Source organism: Prionailurus viverrinus, chromosome A1, assembly GCF_022837055.1.
Source record: "Prionailurus viverrinus isolate Anna chromosome A1, UM_Priviv_1.0, whole genome shotgun sequence".
NCBI lineage: Eukaryota > Metazoa > Chordata > Mammalia > Carnivora > Felidae > Prionailurus > Prionailurus viverrinus.
Window position 1 is genome coordinate 82,619,512 of NC_062561.1, and position 25,002 is coordinate 82,644,513.

General features: G+C 57.9%; 1 protein-coding gene and 1 long non-coding RNA gene across 3 annotated transcripts; one reads left to right on the forward strand and one right to left on the reverse strand.

Annotated features, from left to right (window-relative positions):
• Positions 1 to 344: 344 nt before the first annotated feature.
• Positions 345 to 19,210, reverse strand: GRTP1 (growth hormone regulated TBC protein 1). Its single transcript, XM_047851573.1, has 8 exons — positions 19,044 to 19,210; positions 18,634 to 18,785; positions 12,864 to 13,022; positions 10,271 to 10,395; positions 7,933 to 8,029; positions 2,952 to 3,124; positions 2,686 to 2,871; positions 345 to 686 (listed from the first exon to the last, which is right to left on the reverse strand). Exons 1-8 carry the CDS (start codon positions 19,079 to 19,081, stop codon positions 597 to 599), a joined length of 1,020 nt encoding a protein of 339 aa, XP_047707529.1. The 5' UTR covers positions 19,082 to 19,210; the 3' UTR covers positions 345 to 596.
• LOC125161706 (uncharacterized) lies at positions 18,576 to 24,269 on the forward strand. 2 transcript variants are annotated; one of them, XR_007150731.1, is made up of 4 exons: positions 18,576 to 18,712; positions 21,082 to 21,306; positions 23,811 to 23,944; positions 24,077 to 24,269. It is a non-coding gene; the product is annotated as an uncharacterized LOC125161706 (long non-coding RNA). The 2 variants fall into 2 exon arrangements; XR_007150732.1 differs by having other exon boundaries at positions 18,576 to 18,698.
• Positions 24,270 to 25,002: the final 733 nt, after the last annotated feature.

Below are 25,002 nucleotides of genomic sequence, written 5' to 3' on the forward strand. Positions count from 1 at the left end.
ACCGTCAGGGCCGGGAGGCAGGGTCAGGGTTAGGAAGAGGGGGGTCTCACTGGGGCTTCTCCCTCCAGGGATCCAGGGTGACAGTGGCTGCGTGAGCACTCGTGGGCCCAAGTCAGACTCTGCCATTCCCTAAAGCTTACATACCTCTGTCCGCTTTATGTAATACAATAATTTCAAAAATCAGTTTTTAAAAATTACCTTTCTAAAGAGAAATCACATGCTGTGTGCACAGACCTCACGTAGATGCCGTGGCACAGAAAGGAAGGGATTTGGCGTTAACACTAGTGACAGTTTGCGGGTTTGGTCTTCATTTTCAATCAGCCGGTGAGCTGACGATCACAAACTCGGAGGTGTTCACGCGCTTTATTAAATATGCACATCTCACATTTTATAGGTTAAGATCTCAAGTAAAAATACATTTCTAGAAATCCATGACTTCATGGCCCATAACTGAGTTACGGAGGACATAATTTTAAATCGGTCTTGAAAAACATTCACAACGAAGTGTACAGACGTCAAGTACTCTGGCACCGAACAGCAGGAAATGTCAGCTCTGGAAATGAAGCCTCGGGGGCGACAGCGGACAGGGGTCCTGGTCAGCCCTGCGCCAGCAGCCTGGCCCTGCAGCTCTCACGAAGCCTGGTGATGGTGGCCATGGACAAGCTCCCGGGCTCTGAAAATATTTTCTGGAACACAAAAGGAGTTTGTTTAAAAAACCAGCGACAGGTGTTCAGCTCAGTGCCCCCCCCCCCCATACCCCCGCTGCTGCCCCAAGGGAAGGGCTTGCACGGCCCCTTCTCCTGCGGCCCCGAGCTGTAGCTGAGGGGTCCTGTGGCAGCTCCGAGGCCAGTCAGGGCCCTTGGTGAGCGGCCAGAGTGTGGGAAGCCAGTGGAGCCTCAGACTGTTGTCTGCTGAGAACGGGCTTCACGCTAAGAAAGACGTCCCCCGGGGGTTGGGGGGGGGGGGAGTATATGCGATCACATCTCTCCTGCATACTAATAATTTAACGATCACTTCACAGTTACTGCTGAGAAATTCACGATTTACAAACCAGGCCAGATGTGAGGCTGGCAGTAAAAAGGTTTTGTTTTGTTTTGTTTTGAAGAAATTAGAGGAATTCTTCCACAGGTACGTGTTATGCAGCACCTAGGCCGGGGCAGAGTGTTTACGGTCCTGAAGGGGGAATCAGTCAAGTCCTGTGAGCCCTGCTTACTCTCCAGAAAATTCTAGATGTTCTTGTGCGGGACTCTCTCTAGAGGGTACATGGGCTGCAGGTACCACGCTTCGGGGAAGAAACCCGTGTTCCACTTTGCAGAGATCGCTGGGGAAGGTCCCCGCGCCGGCCGCCTCCCCAGCAGCTCCTGTCAGAGGGCCACGACGCACAGTACTTCCCTCGGGTGGCTCACGGTACCGGCAGCCACTCGGCCTCCTGGGGTGCTTTAGAAACATTCGCACTGACTGAGCACCTACTGTGTGACCACCAGCGTGCACGATGCCAGTCAGAACCAGACGGCGCCAAAAGCGTCACGCGGAGGGAAGGCAGCCAGACAGCGACACGCGGACTCGCTGGTGTACCTGACACGTGCAGACAAGGCAAACCCGGACGGAAAGCAGACTGGTGGCTGCTGGGTGGGGGAGGGGCGGGCACTGGGTCCCTTGGGGGTGACGGCCGCATCACCAGACCTCGAGCCGCCCATGCGCTAACAGGGAACAGAAAACCCCGTGTCACCCAGGAGGAGCCACCAGCAGCCGCAGCTCAGACGGGGCAGGCGGGGCCTCGTCCAAATCCCAGGCTCATGACCCTGCCCTCTGCCCTCTCTGGACGAGGCGTTGTGTCATGTGGGACGGGCTCCAAAGAGTTCGCTGCAGGCTTCTGACGGTCCCCAGCCGGTCACCACCTCTGTTGAGGCTGCTGAGCATGGCCAGTCCACCCGTCTGCCCGCCACTCGGAAAGCGCGTGTGGCCCTGGCGACTGGACATCCCGTGGCCTGGAGTCCGGCTAGAATAGGACCCCTCGTTCCCCGTGCCTCAGGGCAGAGGCCCCGGCCTCTCTGCGCCTCTACCCAGGCCGCTCCCAAAGCCACCCCACTCCACGCTCCCACGTCCCCGCAGTGGGAGAAAGCCCTAGTGGTGCACTCTGGCCAGCGTCCTGATTCCAGGGCAGTCTGCCGTCAGAAGATCACCCGATTGTCCCCTGATGGCAGAGCCGGGGGCTTGCTACCACCCGGGACATCGGGGGGAACAACCGGGCCACCTGCCTGCACTGATGGCTGGTTCAGGTGCCGAGCAGAACCTGAAATCAGCCTCCCCCGGCCTCCGCAGAAGGCCTGTCGGTACGGCTCCTGCTCCGTTCGCTCAGCACACCAGAGTCATCTACACAGCCTCCACGAGGTCCAGGACCCAGCACGGAGGCCCTGGCATCGGGGAGCTGCCCTTTGGGGCAGGACACACAACAGACACATGCGACCCCACTGGGGCCACGGAGAGCCATCTGGGACCAAAGACGCTGGCTACAGGAGAAGGGGTCAGATGGGTCTGCATTCCGACCCAGTGAACCTGGACCAGCCCGATGGGGGTCCCAGCAGGGGGGAGGCGAGGCCCAGAGGGGACACAGGGACAGGCAGGCTGGGGACGCCAGCACACCTGGCCAGGCCGCTGCACCGGGAGCAGAGCCCCGACACTCACCTGCATGAAGGTGTGGCACTCGGTCACAAAGCTGCCTCGGGTGATCTCCTTGAACCGCTCGCAGGTGTCCGCCACACTGCTGGCTTCCAAAATAAAGGCCTGGTGGTGCTTGATCAGGGTCAGGGCCACCCGGAAGAGAATCTTCGAGCCTTCACTGAACAGACAGTCCCAGATCCGGAGCACCGTCTGCGGACAAACAGAAATGGCGCGTCACCGGCTGGGGGCTCACACGGCCCTGGCCCCCGCGAGGCACATGCCGCGCTCACCTCCACGGGCAGGACGTCCACGAACAGGCAGATGAACCAGCGTGACACGACTAGGGTCCACAGGACACCGTGCCTGTCCATCAGGGCCGCCACCGCTGGCAGCTTGGTCCTCACCAGCTCCCCCAGGACCTCCTGGTCTGTCTTCAGGCCCAGCATGGCGGGGCTGTAGTAATCTGCCACACGAGGAGAGCAGGGCTGTGGCTGAGCGCCCTTCCCAGCAGAGGAGAGGGCGGCTCCCAAAGCGAGGCCGCGCCGTGCACCGGTGAGAATCCGCCGGCGGGAAGCGTTTGCACGGCTGCGCTCATGGCACCGAGATGGGGAACACAAGCAAGTGTCCACTCGGGCAAAGGGACAAAAGTGTGCCGTGTACGCGGGCGGAACTGTCAGCCCCACAAGCAAGGGTGAGCCCCCAGGACGAGATGTGCGGACCAAAGCCAGACGCTGGACCGGTGCGGCTGAGATCCCTGCAGCCACCACACCCACAGACAGGACGTAGGACCGTGGGCCCCAGGGCTGGGGGTGCGGAGCTTCGGTCTGGGAAGATGAGAAAGCTCTGGGGACGGGCTCGTCAGTGTGAGCACACTGGTGCCCTCGCTGAGGGCCGGCCAGCAGCATGGACACGCCATCTGGCTAAGCAGGGGCCGCAGGACACAGGAGCAGGTGCGGGGACAGTGCTGACAGTGACCTGCACAGGACGGGGCCCTTGCTCTCGGAATCAGTCCTGCGTCCTCTCTCCACACTGGAGGGTCAAGTTCCTGACATTCTAGAAGGGGCTGGACATCCCCACCCCTCTGACTGCAGGAGGACAGAGGCAGCCAGAGGCCTGGGCTGTCCTGTTCATCACAATGAGACCCCCGATAGCTTAAGTTGGAGAAATGCCTTAACGGAGTTCGTGGCCTGGGGGCCCCAGATCATAGGAGCACAGAAAGCACAGCCCACCAAGGTGACTTCACGGCCGCTCCGCTCCTCCCGCCCACAGGCCTGGGCACCGGCTGGCAGCTGGCGGTCCCCACTGGCTGGGACCACACACTTGGACAGACAGCATGACGCTGCCCGTAGTGTGTCTTCTCTGAACGCATGTGTCCTCCCAGAAAACTTTTTTGCTCATTAAAGGCATGTATTATAGACTTTAATGCTTAGTTTTTGCTGTTAAAGTGGTCTCTCAAAAATGAAAAAACGTTAAAAAATTTAAAAACAGAACACCAAGGATTTTACAAGTTTTTCCTGCTCATATCCTCATTTTGCATCTATCATCTCTTCTTAAATTGAGCAACATCCTGCCCCCCCCAGGAGATGGAGCAAAGAGCCTCTGTAGTCCGTTCAGAGTGTCCTGCAAGCGACCCAGTTCTCCAAGTGACGCCCTGGGGCAGCCGGGGTTAAGCTTTCAGGCGCTAAGAGGGTTTGCTGAGCTCCCAGCAAGGTGGCCTCACTCCTGGCCCCAGAGAGGCTTACAGCACCTTCCAAAAATAGACCCGACCAGCTCACACCCTGACTGCCCCGGGGCCTGGGGGTCACCAGGGCAGGAACCCCGAGACCTGACCTCCTCACCCTCCTGGCCGCGTCCGGCCCTGACGCCGAAGGCAGATGGAGCCCGGAGCCCGGGGCCCGCTCCTCTGGGCCGTCTGAGCAGAAGCACACCTCCGGGCCAGCATTCGGCTAAGCACAGGACAAGGAGCCTCCTCAGTAGGCCTGGTGGGGGCCTCGCCTCAGGGACGGCAGCCTTCTGCAAACAGCGCCCTGGCCACATCAGCACATTGGAGGACTGAGCCGGGCTGGGGCACAGATTTAGAACCAGCCCATCTTACTGCTGCCAGAGCTGGGATCCAAGGGGGTGCCATCTAATTCCAAAACCAATGCTCTCCAGCCCCCCAAAAGCAAAAGCACACCCCACAGGCACAGGGTACAGGCGGTGAGATACAGCCCACAGGTAGGGCGACCCCCTGGGACAAGGTCGTCAAGAGGACACGGGAGACACATGGCAGCTCCAGCGGTGTTCACACCTTCACTCTGCTTCCCAGGGCCCCTGAGTCTCCCCGACGGAAGGTGCCTTGGTCCTCCCTTGGACCACCTTCTGTCTTGAGCTGTGTTCGGAGGGGAAACAGGTCACACCAGCTTGTCGGGACGCCAGGGTGTTAATTCACTGGGCTCTGCTCGATGCGACATCCCAGACAGCGCTCCGGCTCCGTTCCTGAAGCCCGATGGCACCATCAGCCGGGGCCTCACCCTCGTCTCTGCAGGCCCAGGAGGCCTGTTCCCTCATCCTTTCCCTGGATGCCTTGGTCCGAATGGTGACTGCTCAGGACAGCGGCCTGACCCGAGAGAGGCCGCCCGGCAGGCTGGGTGGAGGAAGGGCGTGGTCTGCATGTGGAGGCCAAGTTCAGGGCGTGCACACACCATGTACTGGTGCTCCAGAACACGACTTCCCTCCGTCAGCTGTTCTGAAACAGGGGCGGCTCTGCTGGCCTAGTCACAGGTGTCCCTGCACCTTCTGGCTCGTGGGAGACCTCAGCTGGTCTTCCCAACTCTCAGCCACACAGGCCTCCTATTATTTCCTACTGAGCTGCTCCTACCCAGAGCGGTAGGGACCCTTCACGCGTGCGCTGCGTGATCACAGAAACCACCTCTTTTCTGCTTTCCTTGCAAGGTCTTATCTCAAAGTCAGTTTTTAATTTTAACGTAACGAAAATTATCAATCTTGTCTCTTCTATTTTTGGAATTTTGTTCAAGACCTACCTCCCTCCTCAGCAATCACGAGGCTGTTCTCACCTCATTTTCTGAGTGTCAAAGTTCCACTTTTTCACGTGTCTTGAATCCACCTGGAGTAGGAATAGGGTTTTCCATGTACACAGGTGTCACAGAGGATGTTGCAAACGGCAATCTTTCCCTACTGATCGACATACCTCAAGCCCCAAGTCCCCCAGATTCATAGGTCTCAAGACCAATTGATTTCTACGCTCTCGCCTCTGGTCTCCATACCGTTTCCTTGTAATGGCAGGACAGGACGTTAAATCTCCAATATTCCCTCAGGCCTCCCTGGTACCCTAGATAAACCCTCCTCAGATAAAAGAACCACCGAGGTCCAAGCGGCTGATGTCACCGCAAGTGTGATTTGCGCATGTGAGTGCTTCCATGAGATCTGTGTGACAGCCGCATGGCGCAAGCCCCACAACGTGAGTGGATGAGTGTGTCCTTTTCTGTTTTCTGAAAGATTTGTAAAGCACGCAGAAATTCTCCACACCTTCAAGGTTCGATGACAGTATTGCCATTTCAGACGGTCCACTTTCTCCTAAATCAGCTTTGTTAGGCAGTATTTTTCTCAAAATTTTCCACTTGGCCTCTTTGTCTTACTTGTATTCTCTTGAGATTCTTAAAACCCCCTGAAGATTTTCAAATTCCAGCACCCTTTCCATTTCCACGTATCCGTCCTGCCAGGCTCTGTCTGTTGTGTCGGTTTTTCCGGAGAACCGGCCTTCGTCTCGGCTCATCTTTCTGACTGCTTCTGTTCCGACTTACCAGTCCTGGAAGCCTGTGCCGCGGGGAGGCCGGCACGGCTCAGTGTGTGTGACCAGCGTGCCACCTCCCGGGCCCCCTGCTTCTGTGTGATGAGGAAAGAAACTAGGGAGCAGGATGCTGGTGCCGGGCCAGCCTGCTTCCAGTGACCCACAGCAGTGCCTCTGCCCTCTCAGTCCTGATAGCAGTGTCGTCCGACGGGACGTCGCGAGGATGGGAAAGGACATTTCAGGGGCTAACACACAAGCCTGTGCAGTCACCTGCTCTTCAGGGCCAGCCCAGAGCCCCTCTGTGACAATTTCAGGCTGTGCCATGGCTGCTGCTGCCCCCTCCCACCTGTGTCTTCATTTGCTGAAACTTCCCAAGCCCCAGAGCAACCCGGGGATGTGACAGGTCTCAGTGAGTATTTGTGGGAAGGAGCTGACTTGGTCACAGTACAAATACACATCGTGATTCAGTCTCCAGATGCAGCTCAGCCATCACTCCATTTGGAAGGTCCCCTGACCAACCCCCCGCCCCGCCACTCCTCGCCATTTCCCTGCACCTGCCGCTCAGGCCTCCCCAGGCAGAGCTGGGACGGTGAGATGTCACGCACATGGGGATGGTCTGTCCCTTGAAGGCGGCCTATCCAGGAGGGCTGCTGGCGTGTCCACTCTGTGCCATGGCGAACAGTGGCACTGGAGTGTGAGGAGGCCCCATTCCGTAATGGTGCCACTCTGATTCACTCTGGTTCACTCTTTCGTGAGGCACGTGCCAACATCTGACGGCCACGGCATCTAAGGCTCGAGGGTCCTCATCTGTAAAATGGATCAGTAGTTGGGCCCGTGTGGTACTGCTGTGCTGAGGCGAGACTCGGGACACAGAAACATGCTGTATGCTCCCAGGCAGAAATCACAGCCGACTCCTGCTGTGGTCACTGCGGGGTGCCCGGAGCTGGGGCCAGCTCTCCAGGGTGGTGAGGGCGGTTCCAGCCCGACTTGAGGGCACACGTGCTGGAGGGGAGAACCAGGGCTCACCCGTCCAGTGGTCACGAGAACTCCCCGGGCCGCACATGCCCTGTGTAGCTATGCCCACCTCAGGCCAAGCACGAGGCTGGGTCTGGTCACCACCGTCGCGGCTGTGGAGGGCACAGGTCTTCTCCCACCCAAGACGGCTCTGGGCACTTCTCTTCCCAAAGCGATCAGAGTCCACACTGCATTACCAAAACCGGTGCTATTTATTAATCAATGAATTGGAAGGAATGATTCTCATCCCAATAACAGTTACAGCTGACAACGACTCACTCTTAGGACTGTTCTGAACTCTACAGGAAGCCAAGTGGACCTCTCACTGATTCTGGGCCCTGCGAGCCTCCACACAACCGGGCAGCCTGGGGACCAAGCCCAGCACCCGACACAGACAGTTCACGCTAAATTGCAGAGCAGAGAGAGTGCAACCAGGGCCCAAACGGTCACAGGCGTGTTCAACCCACCAGGCAGTATTCTTCCCACGAGCGCGTCTAACAGCCAAAAGGATTTCTCTTCGCTCTTGGTTATGAGGACCAGGTAGCCTGCTATGAAGTTCATTCCCTGAAACAAGAAAACGGGTCCTGAGCCACCTCAAGCCACCTTCGGTGGCTATGACGCATTGCTAGTCCCTTGCTGTCCCCAAAACCACGCAATTCCGGAACGACCTTCTGGTGCAAGATCGAGATCTGCCCTCCAAGTGACACACACAGCACGAGAAGGCAGAAACACAAATCTGTGTGAAGAAGCTGTCGGGGTCACGGCCCTGGAGTCCACACTCAGACCCTCCTGGGGCTTCGGCCCCCTGACCACACCACTCAGAGCCCCCTCAGGCCTCAGCCCCCCCACCCCCGACCACACCACTCGGACCCCCCTTGGGCCTCACACCCCCCCCCCACCCAACCACACCACTCAGACCCCCCTCAGGCCTCAGCCCCCCCCCACCCCTGACCACACCACTCGGACCCCCCCTTGGGCCTCGCACCCCCCCACTCCCCCACCCTGACCATGCCACTCAGACCCCCTCAGGTCTCAGCCCCCCGCCCTGACCACACCACTTGGACACTCCTCTGGCCTTTCACCCCCCACCCTCCCACCCTGACCACATCACTCAGATCCCCCTCGGGCCTCGCCCACCCCACCCCACCCCCGACCACACCACTCGGACCCCCCTTGGACCTCATCCCCCCCAACCCCCTGACCACACCACTCGGACCCCCCCTCGGGCCTCACAACCCCACCCCCCGACCACACAACTCAGAACCCCCTCGGGCCTTGCCCACCCTACCCCAACCACACCACTCAGACCCCCACAGGCCTCCCCCCCCCCCCCCGAGACCACACCTCCTTCAGCCCGGACGACACCTACATCCATCCTCTAAAGCAGGTGTTCCAACAGACACGAGTGCTCAAGTCTGCATCGGAGCAGATGCCAAGCCAACAGTGTATTTTGTAAAACCACGAGAGCGTGGCAGGACGCTCAGGGCTGCAGACAGTTTCTATGAGGGAGACCGCCAGGGAGGCTCAGGGCACCTGCGAGCTGCAGGTGCAGGGCTCACCCACAGCGGGCCAGCGTCTGCGTGACTGCACTGCAGACGACTTCCACTTCCTTCCTTGTTCCCAATGCTTTCTAAAATGTGCCCTCCTCTAGTAACAAGGGGAAAATCCAGCCTCTGTCACCCAGTGTCATGCACACCACCCAGAGAGAGGCCACGTGAAGAGGCAGGCACATGCCAGGGCTCTCCAGAGACCACGAGCGGCCGGGGCCTGGACAGACCACCCCTCAGCCGCGGGGGCGCCAGCCTGCCCACACCCCGCCTCCGACCGCGGAGAACAGACTCCCATTCCTGACATTCAGCTTGCAGACCTTGTCCCCGCAGCCACGTGTGCACAGATACAGACCATGAGCTGCACATCGCGCTCACGCTTAAAGTTGTAAGGGTTGTTTAAACGCTCTTTTTAAAACCTACAAGAACAGCGAGTGGAATAACATAAAGACGGTTTCTCGGCTGCCCAGCCTCCCCGGCTCCCACAGGCCGGTCCTCGTCCAGGACGGCCAGTTACCCATCCCGACTTCCTCCCCTGGCACCGTGGGCAGGCTCCAGGGCACCGAGAAAACAGCCTGTCTGGCCTGTGCCTTTGCTGCTGTCTTTGCAAGATGCTCTGCCGTCGCTGCCGGCCCCCCGGCCCAGCTGCCGAGCCCCTGGAGCCTCGCCTGAGAGGGTGGGCTGCAAAGTCCCCACGCAGATCCCGGCACCCTCGGGAAGCCCCAGAAGCAGGAGCACTGAAGCGGGAAGCAGAACTCCAGGCACCCAAGCAGCCAGCACACTGGCAGGCCTCCAGCCCCTCAGGCCCACACGGGACGTCCCGCGTCCCCTGCAGGCTCGCCAATGGCACTTCTGTGGCTCCACACATGGGCCCTTGTCTTTCCCTCCCCGACACCCCAGACAGTGCATGTCCTCGCAAGGTGACAGGAACTGGCAGGTGAGGATGCAGGCTGTCCCCTTCATCGCAGGGGAAGATCTGACTCCCAGAAATAGCATGGGAGGAGCGCCCCACACACGCCCTGCACTGAGCCCAGCAGGTGCTAGTCACTCATTCAGTACCTACAGCCCTGGGGCCACTTAAGTGACCTCCTACCTTCCCAGCCCCCCTCTTCTGACATCAAAGTAAGTCATTAAGCATATGTTTCACCACTTTTCTACCTGGGGAATGTGTCAAAGTCACAGGCACCATGACTAGGAAGCCCGTGAACAGGGTTAGTACATCCTTGCTGGCCGCTGTCACCTTCCCTTGGGGGCTCACCTGGCAGTACCCCACACCTTGGTTGTGGCGCCCATAGGCCACCAGCACGTTGTACAGGGTCTTTTGTAAACAGGGATCCGCGCTCTTCCGGAATTTCACGTTGTCCGGGAAGGTCCTGTTCATATCTGCAGGGAAATTCACAACACAGGATTACCCAAGACCGGCCTGTGATGTAACCCTCATGTCTACCACAGGGGGCACCCCGAACCCCACCTGGCAGGTGTGAACAAAGGTTTCGACCCTGGTCGCCCTTTGTGGACAAGCCCCTACCACGTCCACGGTTGAGGCCACAGCAAAGGGAGTCAGGACTGAAGAGGAGGGTATCCCGCCTCTCCTCACAGCCCCCGCCATGCAGCCTGTCTGCACCCCCCTCCCAACACCCCCCACCCCAGCCAGGGGGTTGTTTAACTCTAGGACCACAGGCAACACAAAACTGGAAAATCTTTCCAGTTGTGGAAAGGCAGAACACCCCGAGAATCCCTCAGAGACAAACGGCAAAACCGGACACTGAGAAGTGAATAAACTGCTCATCAGAACCTGCGTCCTCCTCACCGGCGCTGTGGGAACCTCCCGAGGACCTGACCCTGATTCTGTGAGCTAGCCCACACACGGGCAGAAGGGGGGAGGTGTGGGTGCATGACACAAGTACTTCTTTTTTCTGACCTAGTGACCCCACTTGGATTAGATTAGTGGTGTGTCTGCCGCTGGGCTATGACTGATGACTGGAACAGACCCGCTGTGCAGGCCCCTCAGCCCCCACACAGCTTTCGGGCAGCGCTCCTGGGCCTCCCTCTGGTCTCCGAGCCGCACCTCTGCTTATAAAAGAACTGACCTAAGCAGAACAGGAAGTATTAGTGCCTCAAAGGACGTTATTTGCCATTGTGTGTTTGTTTACAAAAACGTTTTTTTCTTGGAATTCTAAATATTCCAAAAACTTAAAATCCACCAGGAGTTTAGTGGTGTTTTGGTTTTGGTTTTCTTGTTTGTTTTTTTTACTAATTCAGACTCTGAGTGACCAGTCCCAAGCCCATTCTCATTCTTACCCTTGATTAGGAGATGTTTTGAAATTTTTCCCTGGGACAGCCCCTCCTTCCCACCTCAGAGGTGGGTGGGACAGGGATGTCCAGTCTGCTCATGCACCCTATGAATGCTCCACTGCGCTGTCCCTGCAGAGCAATTTCTCCAGACCCCTCAAGAAAACAGACAGAACGACGATGGTCCAGCAGGTCTGGTGCTGGGCACACGCCAAGAGACTGGAAAGCAGGGACTCAGAGAAATCTCCGTGTAGCCATGCTCGTAACAGCAAACCCACAAAAGGAGAGGCAGCGACCCCAGCGCCCATCAGCGGAGAACAGAACAGACCAACAAAACAGGGTCTGTCCGCACAGCCAACAGGACCCGGACCTGAAAAGGAAGCATTCTGACGCCTGTTGCCATGTGGATGTGCCTCCAGGGCCCCTCACCAGGGTAAGCGAGCCAGACACGACAGGATGGTGGGCGGGGGGCTGGGGAGAGGCTGACACTCCATGGGGACGGGGTTTCAGTTTGGGAAGGTGGAACAGTAAATTCTATTATGCATGTTTTACCACAATAAGACATTTTTATCCAAAAACACCAGCACTAAAACAGAGCCTTTCAGTTCATTTTTCAAACCAACAGCAACACTCTGTTTCCCTTGACATGCGTGGCCTCTGTGCAAGGGACCCCCTCCCCAGGCTGGGGACACTCCCCAGTCTCACCGCCAACAGGGAGTCCCACCTCTCAGCACACTCAATTAATTGGGCTTTAATTATTTTATATTTAAGGGTGTATTTCTCAAAAGCAAAATCAGACGGTCAGTCACACTTCCTAAGAATCTAAATTATTCAGTTTATAAGGGTTAAACGTTTGTTTTGAGCACTTGGAACATCTAAGAGCTCGTGAGCCTGTGTGGTCACTGAGAGTGCCTGGGGCACCGTCGGCACCCAGAGCTCAACACCAGCCACACATCCCCGCGTGTGTCCCTAAGTCCCAGGGCGCTTCCATCAGCACAAAGCCCTCCCAGCGATTACCCTCCGGTCACGACTGCCGGCTCAGAGCCTGCAGCAAGGTCTTCTTGCAGAAACCAGCCCTGCCCTTGCCCCTGCCCTTGCCCCTGCCCTTCCCAGCTGGCTGGCGTCTAGTGTTTGCCGAATCAGTGAAAAACACTGTTCTCCCCTCACGAATGTTCAAGGTTTGATTTTCCCATAAGAAAAATAAAATTCCAGGGGCGCCTGGGTGGCGCAGTCGGTTAAGCGTCCGACTTCAGCCAGGTCACGATCTCGCGGTCTGTGAGTTCGAGCCCCGCGTCAGGCTCTGGGCTGATGGCTCAGAGCCTGGAGCCTGCTTCCGATTCTGTGTCTCCCTCTCTCTCTGACCCTCCCCTGTTCATGCTCTCTCTCTGTCCCAAAAATAAATAAACGTTGAAAAAAAAAATTTTTTTTTTTTTAAATAATAAAAAAAAATAAAAAAAAAAAGAAAAAGAAAATTCCAAATTAAAAGCAATGGGCAATCTGTAACAGCGCAAGTTCCCTCCTGGGGGGCTGCGTGCCCCCCGCGCCCGCCCGCGACTCACCTGTCCGGATGGCCTCCTCCAGCCTGCCGCTGCACTCTCCCTGCAGTAGCCGGTGGTAATAGCCGGGGTTCTGGTCCATCCGGGCCTGGGCTCCACTCACCCCCATCCAGACGTGGGCCCGGTGCTCCAGGGGGACACCTTTCCGGATATAGCGCTTCACTGAAATGGAAAGCAGGGGCTGCAGTCAGGGACAGATCAGCGTGGCCTGGGGTCAGAGCCTGGCAGAGCCTGAGAGCAAAGGGCGCGACCTCAATGCTTTTGCCTGGCTTCTCCCATGTCAAACATGGGAAGAGCAGAACTTTGCACATGCCCACCCGGATGGCTGCGTGCACTCCTTGCAGACCGTTCTCCTGCACAGGGCAGGGGCAGCTCCCCCAGCGCCCCCACCCCCCCGGTCCTCCCTCACCGTCAGCACACCGTGCGGGGGCAGCGGGCCAGGCCCCTGGGGCCAGGATCAGTCACTGCAGCCCAGGGCGGCCCCACAAGCTCCACACAGAGGAGATACCCGGAAGGCCAGAGGCACAGAAGCTGCACCAAGTGAGGGGACATGAGGCAGGAAGCAGAAGCGAGGGCCAGAGGGACAGCTGTGGGCAGGGACAGAGGCGCTGGTGCATGGTCCAGCCCTGGAGGTGACAAGGGACTGCAGGGTCCCAGGCTGGGAGCCTGTGTGACCCCCTGGCGGGGGGCTCAGCAGCCGGTGTTTGTGTGTTTGTGTCCTGTTCTGCACTTGACTTGTGTCAGTGGAGAGCTACTTCCTTTGGGAGGGATATTTTACTGAAAATAAATACATGAGAAAGGAATCATCGATTGTCTAGCGACCATAGAAACACGTAGGAAAAGAAGCCAAGAACCACAAGCTACCTCAGGTAACAACTTGCTCGCTCGTTTCCCAGGTAAACACTAAAGATTTGTGAGACGATGTTCAAGTGAATTACAGGAAGCCAGGGGTGCAACACCATGCTTTTAATGACCTCAGTTTAACCCTCAAAACCGTTCATCGAAGGAAATACTCAAAGCTTTATTATTTTCCTTCCATATTACATTACAAATACCATTTTTATTTTCTTTTTTAATGTTTATTTTATTTTTGAGACAGAGACAGAACAAGAGCGGAGGAGGGGCAGAGAGAGAGGGGGAGACAGAATCCAAAGCAGGCTCCAGGCTCCGAGCTCTCGGCACAGAGCCCGACGCGGGGCTTGAACTCACAAACCGGGAGATCACGACCTGAGCTGAAGTCGGACACTTAACCAATGGAGCCCCCAGGCACCCTACAATACCATTTTTAAAAAAAGAAATGCATTAGGGGTGCCTGGGTGGCTCAGTTGGTTGAGCATCCGACTTAAGCTCAGGTCATGATGTCACAGCTCGTGAGTTCGAGCCCCGCATCGGGCTCTGTGCCGACAGCTCAGAGCCTGGAGCCTACTTTGGATTCTGTGTCTTCCTCCTTCTCTCTCTCTACCCTCCTCTGCTCATGCTCTGTCTCTGTCTCAAAAAATAAACAAACATTAAAAAAAATGCATTTTAAGAAAAAACAAAAGGCCATACAAAGAAAGTCCACGATCTGCTACAAGGAGAAAAGCATCTGTGGAGCCAGCTGCGTATCACAGAAAACCGTGGCAGGAAGAGCCGCCACGGAGAGCACTGATAAAGCTCCACTAACTCGCACTCTGCGCTAACCCACCACGGATGCGGCCTCAGCGGAAGCTTCCAGAGGGCGCATGAGGGCAGGAAAGGCCCAGCAGGTGCGTGCGGGATGAGGGGCGGAAGCCACAGGGAGTAGAGACCCTCTAGGGCGTCCCCACGCTGGTGAGGTCACGCGAACCGAGGACACTAGCCACTGGGGCCGCCTTGCCTCCAGCCTGCCGCGCTTTCCACCGGAGCTGGGCGGGGGTCTCCGGCCGCAGGGAGCCAGGCAGATGCTGCGGCCACCCCCAGGGGCCAGTCCGCGGCCGGGGATGCCTAACTTGAAGATGTGCAAAGGGGGGACACACAGACCCCAGGCTGCCTCCAGCACAACTGATGCCTGGAACCACAACAATCCCCAGGAGGACCAGAGGAGCCGCCGAGTCGGGGGCTCACCTCCGACCTCAGGCCCCACTCGCAGGCAGCGGAGCATAAGGAAACTCCAGAAATAACCACAGGAGCAGAGCTGACTGCGTTTCAACAGTGTCGCAAAGGAAAGTCTTGCGGGCAGAAGGGGCAAAAGTCTTTCCGAGGAAGGCTCACAGCAGGGCACGAGGGAACCGGGTCACCGTGGGCGGAGCTCGGCCACGGGGGTGGGGGGGTGAGACCCACACTCAGCTCCAAGCCCACAACCCTGCTTCAGGAAAGCCTCAGTGCTCACAGGTGCTTGCACGGCTGTTTATACCATCGGCTCAAAGGTCCTGCAGCTGCCGAACGTGGTCCCAGAGAGCAAGGTGTTCCTCAGCAAGAAGGGAAGAAGGATGGGATCCCCCAGATCAGGGCACGGGGGAGCCGGCCTCACAGGCCTGGGGCCGTGGGGCCCGCTGGCGGGACACTCTCAGAGGCCCCAGCGCCCAGGCGGCGCACAGGGCCCACAGGGGCAGCAGGAGCAAGTGTTTAAGGACATGGGCTGGTTTCAGTCTTGAGGGGACACGAACCTCCCCATGAACTCACAGAAGTATAACTAGTAAGAGCGTATTTCACTACAAAATAAATTTGTAAATAGAAAAAAAAAGGCACCTATAAGATGCTTAAACGCCTCACTGGAGTCGGACACTGGGTTCTACTGGGACCCGCAAGCCCCGCCTGGCGGAGGCCTCAGTTTCCTCGTCAGACGGGGGTGAAGCACGGGGCCCCGGCCTGAGATCCAGGTGGCCGAGGAGGCTGAGCTGTGTCAACAGCTTCCAGGGACAAAGGCTGTTGCCACTGACCCCTTCCTCAGGGCAGGACTTGTCCGGCAGCATTCCTGACCTTGGGAAGATGAGGGGGGCATCTCTTTAAACAAGGTGGACCCCAGACAAATCACTTCCAACTGTCTGTCCCAACAAAGTTAAGCAAATCCCTGTATTTATTGGTATTTGCCTTTGGAAAGAGGTGTTTGCAACTTAATTCTAACTTAGATGCTGCTGACATTTGCAGCTACTAGGAAAGAGCTGAGACCCTGCAGAAGGCAGTTCAGCATCCGCCCTCAGACGGGACGTGAGCTGGAGCAATGGCTGGGCCTGGGCAGGACTGAATTCGTTTTTCTAGGCTACGGGAGAAGGATCGACCTGTCTCACGTGGTCCTGGTGGGTATTTGCTATGGACAAAAAAGAAAACAAAGAGGAAACACTGGTTGTGTCCACATGTGGCAGAATCGGGCCAGTGAGTTCTGGTGGCCACCTAGAGACGTGCTGATGCCAAGATTAGGAGGTGACCGTGTTATTGGTGACAGGAAGGCAGGCATCCAGACAAAAGTCCCCCAAAACAGAAAACTACACAGGACAACGAAGCAACAAGACCCGGTCACTGAGGTCACAGAACGATGCCCACCAAGGCCCTTCCCCCCTGGGATGTCATGGTCCCTGCAGGACAGTCAGCTGAGTGTGACTACAGAACTGGACTCTCATTTCTGGAATAACTCGTCCACTCCTGTATGTGCCACACAGCCACTCCCACAGAGCCGCACAGGTGCTGACAGGCTCCCTGACCGTCCTGCCCCGAAACCACACCAGCACCAGCCACGACACCCGGGGCCACTGAACCCTATGAACCACACACCTCTTGCAGACTGACCTGTGCTTCTGTTTCCTGAGGGAACACCAGGCTGCCCTCCCCCAGGCCCGAGGCTCATCGCAAAGCTGACACTCTGGCTTCCAAACCTGTTTTGCCCCTCTCTTTACCGCAGTCACAGTCTGTTATGTAAGTCAAGGAAATGTTAAAACAAAAAAAGAATTCTTTCAGTAAACCAAACTGAAATTCTTAGAGCTCACAGACACCAGTGCTCAAAGAAAGTAGGAGCAGAAACCAGATAAGACCTTTGAACCAGGGAAGACAACTGGAAAAGACAGGAAGGGCGAGCATCTGGAAGGTTCTGCATGCTGAACAGAACAGATGCCGGAAAAGAGACACTTGGCGCCACGTGCGGCTTAGGACAGAGATGCTGAGGGTCCTCCAAAGGGAAGGACAGGGAAAGGCTAGAACCAGATGGTAACACCACAGACAGGGCCACTGAGGCGCAGGCACGTCTCAGTGACTGTGTGCTACCAGCCTCCGGGTCCAGGGTCAGCCACGGGAGGCTTCTCCCGAGTTCCCGCCAACTCCCGGCCTGCGGGGCCAGCCGCCACATTTGCACACGTGCGTGGGAGACGCACGGTGCTGTCAGCAATGGCCTCTGCCTGACCCAACAGCTGGGCCAGGAGGAGAGCCCCTGGTACTTCACGTGATGCAGATTTTCACTATGGATCCAAATTACCTTTACTTTTATACACTTGTATTTTTTAAAAACAAAAGACCAATCAACTCTTAAGAATAAACAGAAAGGAGAATAAAGACAGACATGCCAATGGAAACAGAGGCGACGCAGGGATGGGCGCTGGGGGATGATCCCTGCAGGGAGCGCACAGGGCGCTGGTGGCATCCAAGGTCCGCCTGGCAACAGGGGACCAGCCTGAGGCCCCCTCCCGGCCCTTCGGACTGTGTGAACTGCTAGTTCACCTGAGTCGCTCCTGAACACTCCCCCAGCAGTAACAGCCCTGAGGAGGGCCCCTGGTCAAGGGAGAGGCAGGTGGGTGGGGGGCCCAGAGTTGAGAAAGAGCCTCTCTCCCTCCTCACTGAGCGCCCCACCCCCAAGATCAACCTGTCCCCACCAATCCTGTGCAACTGCACTATGTACTGGGGCCGCTCTGGGCCTTAGTTCACCAACCCCTTTAAAAGCAAAACTTGACCTTGTCACACCCTCTTGCTTAAAAACCCTTTTACTAGAACCCCTGGGTGGCTCAGTCAGTCGAGCGTCCACCCAACATTTAATTTCGGCTCAGGTCACGATCCCAGGATTGTGGGATGCAGCCCCACATCAGCACGCTTGGGATTCTCTCTCTCCTTCTGACTCTTTACCCCACCTGAACTCGAGCTCTCTGTCTCTCTCTCTCTCTCTCTAAAGTGAATTAAAAAAAAACAAAAAAACTCTTACAGCTGGCCTCTCTCTGCCCAGTCATGTGATGGAGCCCTGGGCCCAAGACCAGAACGCTCTCATTACGTCCCCTCTACCGGTCACACAGCTCTGTCCCTGCCGCTGACCTCTGCCCTCACCGTTCTTGGTCACCAAAGCCGTATCTCAGAAAGCCCTACCCTTATCTTGAGTCCCGGAAGCATACACCTCCCAAGGGCCTCACCACATTCGGGCAGGTCCCCACCTCTCCTTATCTGCGGCCTGGGGAAAACACTCCATTCATTCAACAAACGTTGAAGCAAGTGTAGAAGCCAACGCTGGGGCAGGGAGGGGAATGTGATTCCCAGAGAAAAGCAAACCACACCAGAAACCAGACGAGCAGCCAGAGGTCAACACAGGCGGGACAAGGCAGGGGCCGGCTTCTGTGACGGTGTGGAAGCCTGCCCTCCCAGACCCGCAGGAGGGAGAGCGCCAGGGAGGGCAGGCCTGGAGGAGGCGCCAGGCCCAGAGAGACCTGGGCTGGGCAGGCCACCGGGCAGGGGCTTCCGCGCTGAGGCAGGGAGGGGGGGGAGAGGCAGGGAGGGGGGGAGAGGCGGGGAGGGACGGAGACCCCGCCCCTCAGAACCAGCTCTGGCCGGTCCGCGGCCTCCGACCCACCTGTACCGCTCTTCTGGACACCTCCGCCCCCCTTCAAAAGTTTGGACCATTTCATCGCTCTTCTAGTGAGTATCACCAGGTAGGCGGAAAAAAACTCCTCATAAGCTGCATAATCAAAGTCTTCGGGCCTTTCAAACCCGTACGGATCGATCCTGCAACGAGAAGAAAAGGAACCTGTAAGCCCTAAATAAAGTTTCGCGCGCGCACTGGGTCCCCGCGGGGACGAGGCCGCGTGCGCGCGTGGGGGCGGCGACGCGACGGGAACCGCGACCCACCCGCGGGCGGGGGGAGGGGGCGCGCCCCGGCCCTCCCCGCCGCTCCCCACCCACTCGCACCCCACAACCCAGGTCCCCATCCCGCACCCCACACCCCAGGCTGGGCGAGGCGCGCCCCGGCCCCCACGCGCCCACCTGGGGACCCGGTCCTGGGGGCGCCCCGCAGGCTCCATGCCGGGAGGGCGGGGAGGGGGCGCCCGGGGACGCGGGGACCGCGGGGCGCACGCCGAGGGGCACGAGTCTCCCTCCCTGGACCGGAGCGCGTGTCCTTCCGCCGGGCCGCGGACGCGGGAGGCGGGGCGGGGGGCGGGGCCCGATGGATGAGCAGCGGGAGGGAGAGGGGCGGGGCTGCACCTGCTCCCGCGGCCCCCGCGGAGGGCGGTGTCCGGAGCTGCTGGAGCTGGGAGCGTGGGAGGTGTTAAGCCCGGACGGAGGGGTGCGGGATGGGAGGCTGGGGTCGGGATCAGGGGGCCACGGGGGGCGGTCTGGAGCGCAAGGTGTGCGCCCCGCCGCCCCCCCCCCCCCAGGCTGGCTGGGCGGGTGGGCGGGCGGCATTTCCCGGTCGGTCACTCCGTTCAGGCCTCCCGGGCTTTGAGCAAAGGTGGGAGAGTTGAGGTTCTTCTGAGATACCTTCAAACTTCAGTGCCTGGCCGGTCCGAAGGTCAGAGCTCTGACCTATGAGCCCTATTTTAATTTTCCTTGTGCCGGAAAAGAGCAAGTCTTACTTTTCACTTGTTTTTTTCAGTCTTCACTTCAGACCTGAGAACAGCGTATAATCCCTGCACCCACCTGGGGACCTGCCCTGTTCCTTCCTGCCTCCCCAAACCCGGCTGGGGAGGGGGTCCCGGGTTCCAGTCCTGCCCTGACTGCCTGGGAAAGCCCCCACCCTGCCAGGGGTCACATGGTCACGGGAACTGGCTGGCTGTGCACCACCCTGCAGGATGGTCATCTGGGGTGACTGGGGGTTCACAGCTCAGGGGGCTCCCCCACAGGGGGCAGAACGGGGGAGGGTCCCTATTCAGCCACCCCTCCAATAACGTGTTCAGAATCTTGGGCGTGTGAGTCAAGGCCAGGTGCTGTCTGCAATCTTATTCCTCAGGGCGAGGGGGAGGGGAGTCACCAGCAAAACTAAAGGCATCAAGGCACGCCCTGAGCCCTGCAGGGGCAGCCCTGGGAGCCAGCACCATTACTCTCCTGAGATTTCAACACTGGGCCGTGAAAACCTTGTCAAATCAGGAAGACCACAGAAAATTTGCCAGAACTATGTTGTGAATTTTGGTTTACAAATGTGGTGAGAAAGTGGGTATTTAAGGTTCTTTGAATTTTGGATTTAAGGCACTTGGTAGCTTCAGCCCTCCTCACCCCAAGGGTCCTTTTTGAAACAATGAGCCCAAGCAGGAAGACGCTTTCTCTGAGCCCCAGAGCCCAGTCCACCTGTGACCAGCCCTGTCCGAGGAAATGCCTTTCTGGGGCACGTGTGTACTTTCTCGTGAGAAGTGCCTGTGGGCCATGTAGAGACGTGGCTGTGCCCCCCACACGTCTACCCGAGCGTTACTGGACCTGCGGGCAGCCGACACGGCTCGGAGCTGATCCGTCCAGGGCTAAGCAGAGAGCCTGCAGAGGAGCCCGCAGGACCCCCCCCCCCCCACCGCCAGCCATTGTCAGGCTTCTGCGGACCCTGGGGGGCTGTAGGGAATTTAGGGTCCCCTAGACCTAACCGCAAAGGCCAGTTCTGCCAGCGTCCTGGTGCCACAGCTTAGTGCAGTGCCCTTTGTAAGCGCCCCCCCCCCCCCCCCCCGGTCCCTGCTCTGACCTCCTCGGGACACTCTCAACAGGGGTACTTTCTTGTGTGACATTCAAGTCGGCAGACGGGGTGACTTATCTTCACACCAACATGGGGTCTCCCCTGGCCCACGCCTTGCGCACCTGCTCATCTTCCTTTGGCGGGTTTCTCTCCCCACCTGGATGGCTGCTACCAGCCAAAGGGAACGACTCCCTGAAGCCCCCCCCCCCCACCCTTCCAACTCTTCTCTGGGGCTAAACCCCGTTTCCTGCTTCCTGTCGCCGGGCCTACTAGCAAGCTGATGCTCCTGCCCCCACTTCTCTGGCACTCATCACCCCCGCTTCCATCCCACCCAGCAGTCCCGGGACACGCCTGTCTCCTTGCCTGCAGGTTCCCCTCCTCTCTTGATGGGGGTCAGGATCCGGCCTCACTCCCTGCCACACACTTTGTCACAACTGCCTGAAGAGCAGCATGGCCTTGGCTCTGATGCCCCCGCAGGAAACCCAGGCCACAGGACACGTGCACTTGGGCTTGAGCGTGATGGCGGTACCCCTGGCAGGTGTATTGGGGCCAGATGACACGGGAGGACGGGCATCCTGTGTGGGGACAAGCGAGGTAAGAGCGGCCAGCCCAGGAAGTAGGGGAGGGAAGAGGATGAGGAGGCCCAGGTGGCCAGGACGGCAGCGGCCAGAGGGCAGGAAGCAGAGGGCTGCCGGCCCAGGGTCTGCCTGAGCCTCCCCTTGGGAACAGGAGGTAGTGCGCACTGTGCCCTCCAAGTACCTCCGTCCACATGCCCAGGGCTGAGTTCCCTGGGCACCCTCCCTGCCAGAACCCTTCCCTCAGAGCTGGCAGCCAGAGCGCTGAGCTGTCCTCCCTGGAGACCGCGCAGGCTGTCACTCGCCAGGTACCACCACGGCCCCCTGCCACGTCCCCAAGTTTCTGTGCAGGCCGAGCCTCAGCAGGGGAGGTGGGTGGACACCCCGGCGACATTGCCCAGACGGGGACCCTGACCCAGAGAGCGGCCGTGGGAGCCCGAGGCTGCATTTCTGCCGAGCCCCGGATGTGGGTGCTGGTCCCCAGCCGGGGCCTGTACCACAGCATGACCCCACATTCAGCGAGGGCTGCGGGGGTCGACTGATTCAGTTGAAAAGAGATGGAGAGACGTGACCACCAGATGCAACATGGCCACACCTGGGAAGACCCTGCGGTGGCGGGGGTGGGGGCGGGGGGCGAAACTGGGCGAGGACTGGGAGGCAGACAGACAAGGGAACATTAGTGACGCTGGTGTGTCCCGGTAGTGAGGTGGTGTGTGTGTGTGTGCGCGTGCGTGTGTGTGTGTGTGTGTGTGTGTGTATTACTGGGGGCTGACACAGCTGAGCCCTGGGAAGCAGTGGAGGTTAACACGCCCCCTGTGTGTCCTGCTAAAGAGATCCCCACGGGGAGCCCTCTCCTGGGGCGCAGGTGAGACTCGGGGTCCCCTGCTTATCCGGGACCAGCCAGACTCTGCCCCCTACACCCCTCCTTTGCTCCAGCAGTAATGAGCTGGACTGTTTTCGCCTCGCAGGGCGGGTCGGCTCCCACTGCTGAGCCTGCGGGCCACCAGCCCGCTGTCTCACTTACCTTACTGTTCCTCGTGAAGCAAGCCTCCCATGGCCTAGCTCCAGAGAAGCTTCTAGACCTCACTATGGCAGTAGCCCCATCCCTTTGAATTAAAGTACTAAGTCCAGATATGTTTTCTATTTGACTAAAGAAGAGTATTGATGGGTAAAATAATAATGAGGTTTGGAGTTGGCATTAGATTCATTCCAGAAGAGAGAAAAAAGATGGGCGAATGGAGCCATGGCCGAACCAGGAAGCTGGGCACTGGGTACACGGAGCGGTTTTCCGTTCTGAAAGTTTCCATAATACTGTGTGTAACCAGTAAAGCAGTAATGCCCTCCCCACAGGGGGCAGAACTGGCCCTGCGGCCTTGGCCCCCCACCAGCCCACTGTGGCCTGCTCGGAAGTCAGTGCACCGCCAGCCACCTGGAGGATCCTGAGGCTCTCACTCCTGCCATCCCCATGAAGCCAGAAGGGACATGTGCAGATATTATTAGTGAGGCGGGGTGCTATGGGGTCTCCAGTGACCCCATGAAATGCCCACAACTCTGAGTCTGAGCGGCCACCTTCCTGGAGCGAGTGTGGGGCCCTGTCCCAAGGTTACTGTCATCAGACACTACACATTCCTCCAGTCCCCGCAGGGCGGGGGGGAGGGGGGTCCAGCCCAGGAGTGTGAGTGAAATCATTGCCTTGGGACAACCCAGGTGCACCAGGCCGCGGGGCCACTTGACAAGAGCCTTTCTCTTTGGGGAAATGTCACCCTCTCGAGACTGTCATGGGTGAGAATGCGGTCCCCCAGGCCATGCAGTTCCCCTGCTCAGTTTCTGGGGGTGTGACCCCGGCCAGGCTCGTCCTCTTGGACATGTCTCCTCCCCAGCAGGAGCCGGAAGGGGCTCAGTCATTGCCTGGCGTGCGGACTGTGCTCAGCAAACCCCAGGCCTCTTGTTCCCGTCCCAGCCTCCCAGGCTCAGGTACCTCACACGGGATTTCCTCCAAGGGCAGGTTGTGAGTGCCCCACAGGAAGTCACCCCAGACCCTTCAGTGACGTCCTCTGCAGAAGAAAAACAGGTTTTGGAAGAGGGCAGGTCCACTGAGCAGGGAGCCCTGCAATTATAGCCTGAGCTGGCGTTTCCAGTTCTTCCAGCACAGACGTGGAATGCAGCTGTTCTGTGGGCTCTGGGCATCGGAGAAACTCACGATTTGTTTTCGGAGATCATTTTGAGGGAGTGTTCCTTGTAAGCAAGTTTTATTTTCTAACAAGATTAAATGTACATTTTAAAGAACAAAAACTGTGATACAACCTAATCTTACAAAACGCTCAGGGACGCTGCGGGAGGGGAGGCGCAGGAAGCACCCCGTCCCCAGGAAGCCAAGAAACCGGGGGTCCTGCCTCCACCTGCTCCACCAGACAGACGGACGAACAGACAGTCTCAGGAAGGGTGGGAGGGTACCAGGCTGGGACAGGCACACACTGTCGCTCGTCCCCAGCCTTCCTTCTCCTGTCCTCCCTTCTGTGCTAGAACCCCGTTTTTGTGCCGACGGAGCAGGCCTCTGTGACAAAGAACCACAGCCCGGCCGCTAGACAGCACCCGTGCTCACGTAGTCTTGGAGCCTGCAGGTCCGAGGGCTGGTTCCCAATGCGCCATTCTCCTGGGTGCGTGGACACCGTCTCCTGCCCGCATCCTCGCGTGCTTCCTCTGTGCGTCCTGACCTCCTCTTATTAGGACACCAGTCATGTGGGATCAGGGCTACCGACTGATCTCGTTTTACCCTCACTTCTTTAAAGGCTGGATCTCCAAATGCAGTCACATTCAAAAATATTTCTACTGCTGAGAAATGAAAGCACTGACAACTCTGGGACTTCAGGGGCGCCTGGGGGGCTCAGCTGGGTGTCCGACTGCGGCTCAAGTCATGGTCACATGGTTCGTGAGTTCAAGCCCCGCGTCAGACTCTGTGCTGACAGCTCGGAGCCCGGAACTGCTTCGGATTCTGTGTCTCCCTCTCTCTCTCTCTTCCCCCATTCATGGTCTGACTCTCAAAAATGAATAAACGTTAAAAATAATTTTTTTTTAAATAAAGACATGTTTATTTACATTTTATAAGGGGCCAAATCTAAAGTATAATAGGGGCGCCTGGGTGGCTCACTAGGTTAAGCATCTGACTTCAGCTCAGGTATTAATCTCATACTCCATGAGTTTGAGCCCCACGTCGGGCTCTGTGCTGACAGCCTGGAGCCTGCTTGGGATTCTGTGTCTCCCTCTCTGCCCCTCCCCTTCTCATGCTTTGTCTCTCTCTGTCTCAAAAGTAAATAAAAACATTAAAAAAAAAACCTAGAAAACAAGGGCACCTGGGGGGGGTCAGTCGGTTGAGCATCTGACTTCGGCTCAGGTCATGATCTCAAGGTTCATGGGTTCGAGCCCCACGTCGGGCTCTGTGGTGACAGCCCAGAGCCTGGATCCTGCTTCAGATTCTGTGTGTCTCTCTCTCTGCCCCTCCCCCACTCACTTTCTGTCTCTCAAAAATGAATAACCTTTAAAAAAAAATTAAAAAAAAAACAAAAGTTTGGGACCCTAGTGCAACAATAAAAAGACAATGTCCCAGATTCATGGCATGTAAGTTACACACCCAGAGACATACTGACACTTTCCTGTGAAAGTACACGTGCCAGGCACCAGCACGGGGCACACTTCCACTAACTCCGTGGTGGCCGTG